The sequence below is a fragment of the Phodopus roborovskii genome, unplaced genomic scaffold, assembly GCF_943737965.1.
Source record: "Phodopus roborovskii unplaced genomic scaffold, PHOROB, whole genome shotgun sequence".
Classification (NCBI taxonomy): domain Eukaryota; kingdom Metazoa; phylum Chordata; class Mammalia; order Rodentia; family Cricetidae; genus Phodopus; species Phodopus roborovskii.
The window spans coordinates 38830094-38836093 of NW_026126480.1; the positions used below are offsets into that span (position 1 = coordinate 38830094).

The 6000-nt window shown below is 44.7% G+C and overlaps 1 protein-coding gene across 6 annotated transcripts in view; it reads right to left on the reverse strand.

The window, feature by feature from the left end:
• Ate1 (arginyltransferase 1) overlaps nucleotides 1–5037 on the reverse strand; it is a 109342-nt gene extending 104305 nt beyond the window's left edge. For 3 of the 6 annotated variants that reach the window (XM_051193155.1, XM_051193154.1, XM_051193153.1), the window contains exons 1-2: nucleotides 4873–5037; nucleotides 1164–1227 (exon numbers count right to left, since the gene is read on the reverse strand). In XM_051193155.1, the coding sequence (XP_051049112.1) occupies nucleotides 1164–1227; nucleotides 4873–4957 (149 nt within the window). In that variant the 5' untranslated portion in view covers nucleotides 4958–5037. Of the gene's footprint in view, nucleotides 1–1163; nucleotides 1228–4357; nucleotides 4707–4872 lie in introns of those variants that run through there. The other 3 variants (XM_051193150.1, XM_051193149.1, XM_051193148.1) reach the window with 1 other exon arrangement.
• Between the last annotated feature and the right edge of the window lie 963 nt (nucleotides 5038–6000).

Below are 6000 nucleotides of genomic sequence, written 5' to 3' on the forward strand. Positions count from 1 at the left end.
TGCAGGAGGCACAGATAGGGACTCCCTGGAACAAGGTTGGCTAGCCTAACTAGACAAAATGGCACTAACTCTAGACACAGTGAGAGACCCTGTTACAATACATAGGTGATGAGCAATCAGTCAGCCTATACATACAAGTACACCCAAACAACATACAAAAACAGAAAGTGAATCTAGAAAACAGGTCATCAGGTAAAGGTGCTTGCTGCCAAGCATGTATAAGCTCACCAGCTCATGCTTGCTCTCTTGCTCTCTTTCCCTCCCTCTCTCTCTCTCTCTCTCTCTCTCTCTCTCTCACTCACACACACACACACACACACACACACAGAGTAAAAATCTTTTGGAAACAAATCTTTAAATGAGTGCCAAGTACCATTGAAAAATTACATTTTGTATTTTTTGAGACAGGGCATGTACCTCTGGCTGGCCTGGTGCTCCCCATTTAGACCAGGCTAGTCTCAAACTCAGATATCCACCTACCTGTGCTTCCCAGTGCTGGAATTACAGGCTGAGACACCACACTCAGCAGAAAAATTAGTATTATTTTTTTATACAATGATAAAGGCATGGTAGATAAAATTAAAAGGAAAACCATTTCTTCTTAGATATATTTGTACCAATATGCTTTCTACAATAATAATTAGCATATAACCTGCTAGCAAATGTTTTGCAGAGGAGAGACAGCATAGAGAATTAGTGAAGACTAGAATAATTCCAGTAACTGTCCACGGTTAGTAATAAACACACAAGGCTCATTATAATGTATTTTGCTTTATGCATAATTTTTTAACATTGAAAATACATTTTTGAGAACAGGGCTGAAGAGCTGGCTCAGCAGCTAAGTTGGCTCTGCTCTTCCAGAGGTTCTGAGTTCAATTCCCAGCAACCACATGGTGGCTCACAATTATCTGTAATGAAATCTGGTGCCCTCTTTTGGCCTGCAGGCATAAATGCATCCAGAACACTATACATAATAACAAATAAATCTTATAAAATAAATTTCTGAGGACAAATCAACTATACAAAAGAATATAATAAACATTTTCTTAAACTTAAACTTCCTTACAACTTAAGATATAAGATATTCTTAAGGCAATTATCACTGAGCAGGTGTAAGATGCAACTGAGCAATAGCAGAAAGGATTTGTGTTAAATAGCTTTACCTTCTCCATCCTCGGTCTATAAGATCCTGATAATCCTGCACTGTCAAAGAATGTGCCCACATGCCTGAAAAAGTAAGTACCATGTTAATTCCAGAACATTGCATTGTGTTATTGTCTTCTTTTTAAAATTCTAAGTGCTTTCAAAAAAAAAAAAAAAAAAAGATAAATTAGGCCAGGTGTGCTAATGCACACCTTTAATTCCAGTACTCCAAAGGCAGAGACAGGTGGACCTCTGTGGATTTCTGTGCATTCCAGGCAGGGCTTTCTAGTAAAGCCGTGTGTGTGTGTGTGTGTGTGTGTGTGTGTGTGTGTGTGTGTGTGTGTACACACACACACACACACAATTTAAAAAAAAAAAACCATTAATAAAGATAAAAATGGGCCAGGTGTTGGTGGAACACGTCTTTAATCCCAGCCTGGTGTACAGAGCAAGTTCCAGACCAGGCTCCAAAGCAATACAGAGAAATCCTGTCTCAAAAATAAATAAAATAAATAAAGATGACAATTTTAGACTAAAATTATAGAATGTTGTGACTGGAGTAATAAAAAGTTTGTATGTACTTCACACTGAACATAATGCATACAACACAAATGAAAATAAGATGTATCATCCTAAAATAAAAGTGGTGACACAAACCTGTAATCCCAGAATTAAGGAAGTAAAGGTAGGTGGAGGCAGATGGACCAAGAAAGCATAGGAGACCAACCTCAACTATATAATAAATCTAAAGCCAGCCTGGGTAACATAAGACACTGTGTCAAAAAAACACAAAAAACAAGTCAGGTTGTGGTGGCACATGCCTTTGATCCCAGAACTCAAAGAGGGAGAGGCAGTTAGATGTCTATGAGTTCAAAGCCAGCCTTGGCTACATAATGATGAACTCAGGCTACCCAGGGACACATAAGAAAAACCCTGTCTCAAACAAACAAAAAAAATCCATTCTAACTAAAGAGTCAAACACATCGAACATGATTCAAATTTAATTGAAGATCAATAAATTGTCTCTATGATATAAATCTAGATTCTCATTGGAATTGGACTTCATCACACAAACTTTCATTAATATCTCCAATGAGTTAACACACTGGTCTCACCTATTTAAAAGTTGTCATTTGCTTGCTTTCTGTTATTTCAATAAATACCATGACTAAATGTAGCCTGGGGTAGAAAGGGTTTATTTCATCTTATTGTTTACAATCCATCATGAAGGGAAGTCAGGGCAGGAAGTGGAGGAAGGAAATATGGAGGCAGTACCTCAAGGCAGAAACGTGGAGGTAGGAACTGAAGCAGAGGTCACGGAAGAACTCTGCTTACTGGCTTGCTCTCTCCATGGTTTGCTTAGACTGCTTTCTTGTACACCCTAGTACCACCTGCCCAGAGGTGGCATCAGCCACGGTGAGTTTGGTCTTCCTACATCGATCACTAATGAAGAAAATGCCACAGACTTGCCTACACATCAATCTGATGAAGGCATTTTCTCAGTTGAGGTTTCTTCTTCCCAGATGACTCAAGCTTATGTCAAGCTGACAAAAAACTAACCAGCACAAAGGTATGTTAGTTCTAATAACTGATATGCACAATATGTATAACACAGGCTTGATGAATAACAATAGGAAAATATACATCGAAATACTCATTCAAAGTAAGTAAAGTGACAGTAACTCAAATCCCAAGGGAACAAAAAGATGATGGCAGGGAAACTGCCATTAGCAATACAGTGGAATAACTGAAACTATGGGAAGAAAACAAGGATGATGAGATGTAAAGGGCATACCTGAAATAAAGTTTAAAAAGACAAGGATTTTTTTTCCTTCCTTTTGCAAATTAAGGAAATTGTATCAGAGATAAGTACAGGAACACGCTTTATAGAATGGCACGCAGAAGGGGAGAAAACGGTGTTAGAGTCCAAGAGAAATGTCAGCAAGCCAGTTCTATGCTTTAGTCTCTGCTCCCAGGTTCCTGTCTCTACTTCCTCCCTTCCTTCCCTTCATGACCGACTGTATGTAACTGTAAAATGAAACCCTGTCTCGAAAAACCCAACATAAATAAAGAATTTTCTTCCACAAATCGTGAAACACAAAACTTTACACTGGCCAATTTTCTCGTATACAATTCTCTATCACTCAAAGGCAGCCACTGTCCCTATTTGATGTGCTTCTTTTTTGGCTGTATTCCTCTCAGCTGTGGCGTAATCATCTGCATCCTGTTTATCTTATTTAACCCTATGCTGTAAGCATTTTTCCATAATGGCACTTTCAAGGATTTGTAACTGTCTACCAAAACCACAGCTCCACTAAAAACACACTGATCCCTAATAAACACTTTCTTTTTTCTATTTTTCCAAGACGGTTTCTCTCTGTAGCCCTGGCTATCCTGGAACTCGCTATGTAGATCTGGCTGTTCTCAAACTTGAGTAGATTCGCCTACTTCTGCCCAGCATACTTGACCAAACCCCTAACAGTCTTTCAAAATGCACAAATGTCTAACCTAAATTTATATTTTCAGTTTCCCACCTGTTGAATTACCTAAATCGTTCAGCCTACATTTCATATTTGCCAATCATGACACATCAGACAAGTACGAAGGTTCAGTAGACAAACAAATCTTTAAGAAACCTAAATCCTAGCCAGGCCATGGTTGGTGCACACGCCTTTGATGCCAGCACCTGGGAGGCCAGCCTAGTCTACCACAGAGCTACAACGAGAAACCCTGCCTCGAAAAACCACAAAAAGAAAAGAAACCTGAATCCTGACAGTACACAGTGGGTTGATTTTGTTATGGTCTCCGAGGTGGGTTGACAAAATGGCATGGTATGAATCTCTGATTTAAAAATATATAAAGCAGATGGGGACCATCTGTCCAGAGACCCTGTTTTCTAGTACGTTCTCCCAGACACTTATCCAAAGACGACAGTGCGCAGGTGTCCACGCACACGCCCCTCCACTCAGGCAGCAGGAGGCCCCTGGCTGTGCCGCACCCAACGCGGGGCGCAGGGATGCAGGGCAGCAGTCAGCTCTAAGGAACCTCCCAATCGCCTCTGCTCCCTTCCCGTCTCAGACTAGCAGCTGTTCGCGGACGGGAACGAGGGCGGAGCATTCCCGGGGTTCTTCCCGATGCTCCACAGGCTGCGGCCGCCCAAGTCCCTCAAGCCGCAGCTGCCGGCTTCCCACGCCCGCCAGAGAGGCTCGCTCACCGTAGGAGACACTGCACGAGTCATCCTTGCAATAGCCACACTGGTACAGGGACCTGCCCTCAAAATACTCTATGAGGCTGGGAGCAGGCGCGCTCCAGGAAGCCATCGCCTCGGACCCCGTCGGCTCACCGCCACTCAGCCCAACGCAGCCGCCGCCGCCGCCTCCACCACCCCACAATGCAGTGCGCGCGCCTTCGAAGATCGCGCGAAGCCACTCGGGCGCTCGCGGGCCGGAAAGACCTGGCGAGCTGCGTGACTGACGCCGCCCGCGCCATATTGACTGAGGGCAGCCTTCCGCTATTTCCGTTTGTCCTCTGTGAGGGACGGCTATCATCTGTGAGGGTGAGGTGGGAAGACCGAGATGGGAAGGAGGAGGCCGGCTGGGGAGAGACGAATGGGGCCGGGAAGCTGGACCCGGGTGACCAATGGCCTTAACCCCGCGCCAGGGACCCGTCGGGACGTAGCAGGAGCCTGGCGGGAGGCGGTTAAGACCACCCGGACGGCGGGACACTCACCACACGACGCCTTGCCCTCTCTGGACTCGCAGTAGCCACAGTAGTAGCCTGCCTTCAGGCCCTTGTATTCCGCCACCGAGGCCATGGCCGCCGCTCAGGGCTTGAGGGCCGGCCACGCCTCTTAGCGCCGAGCAGGGCCCGACCTCGGTGGGGCGCGAGGTCCCGGGCGGGAGGGCCGAGAACGCGGCGGGTACTGGGTTCGCGCCTCTCCGCCAGATCTCAGGGCGGGCCTCTGGACGCCTGCCTAGGTTGCAGGGGTGGCTGCAGGGGTGCGCCTCTGAGACCGGTGTCTGCCCAGCAGTTTACTGGCTCAGTCAGCAATCGCCATCACTTAGAAGCGAGTTATAAGCCGGTTTTACGGATACGGAAACTGAGGCTCCAGGCTGTGACTCTCCCAGCCACTTTCCAAGGGTCTCCGGCTGAAAGTCACCCTCTTACACAACGACTGCGCCTGACCACCTGTGAGGGACAAGCTGGAGTTTTTTTTCCAAACCAGCTGGCTTAAGTGCTGTAGGTAGAAGAGAATAATCATTCCATGGCAACTCTTAGAAGGAACTAATTGGCTAATGATGAAGTGCTGGAATTTTCTAAGGTAGCAATCCAGGCGGTGGTTTATGCACAAACATTTTAAATATCACTGAAAGAGAATTTCTAACTCCATAGGCCAAACATATAGACGAAATTCATCCCATGGGTCTCCAATTTCAACCGGTTTTAAAAGAGCATGTTTTAGGGGATAAGGGTGTGAGGTGAAATATAAAAATTAATGCATACTTCTGCCAAGGTAATGTTCCTTAGCCTTTTCTTCCAGATACAACAGTTTAAGTCTGTCTGGCATCATAATTTCTATAGTTGACAATAACATTAATTACTTTTTGCAGTGTTGAGAAAGTAAAATCATGAAACTTTTTTTTTTTTTTTTTTTTGAGACAGGATTTCTCTGTGTAGCTTTGGAGCTTCTCCTGGCACTCACTGTAACCAGGCTGGTCTCAAACTCAGAGATCTGCCTGCCTCAGCCTCCATGTGTGCTGGGATTAAAGGCATAAGCCACCACTGCCCAGCATGAAACCAATTTTTAAAAATTACGTTTGCACCTGTCTTGCCTGAAAGTATCAGATATGTGTACTA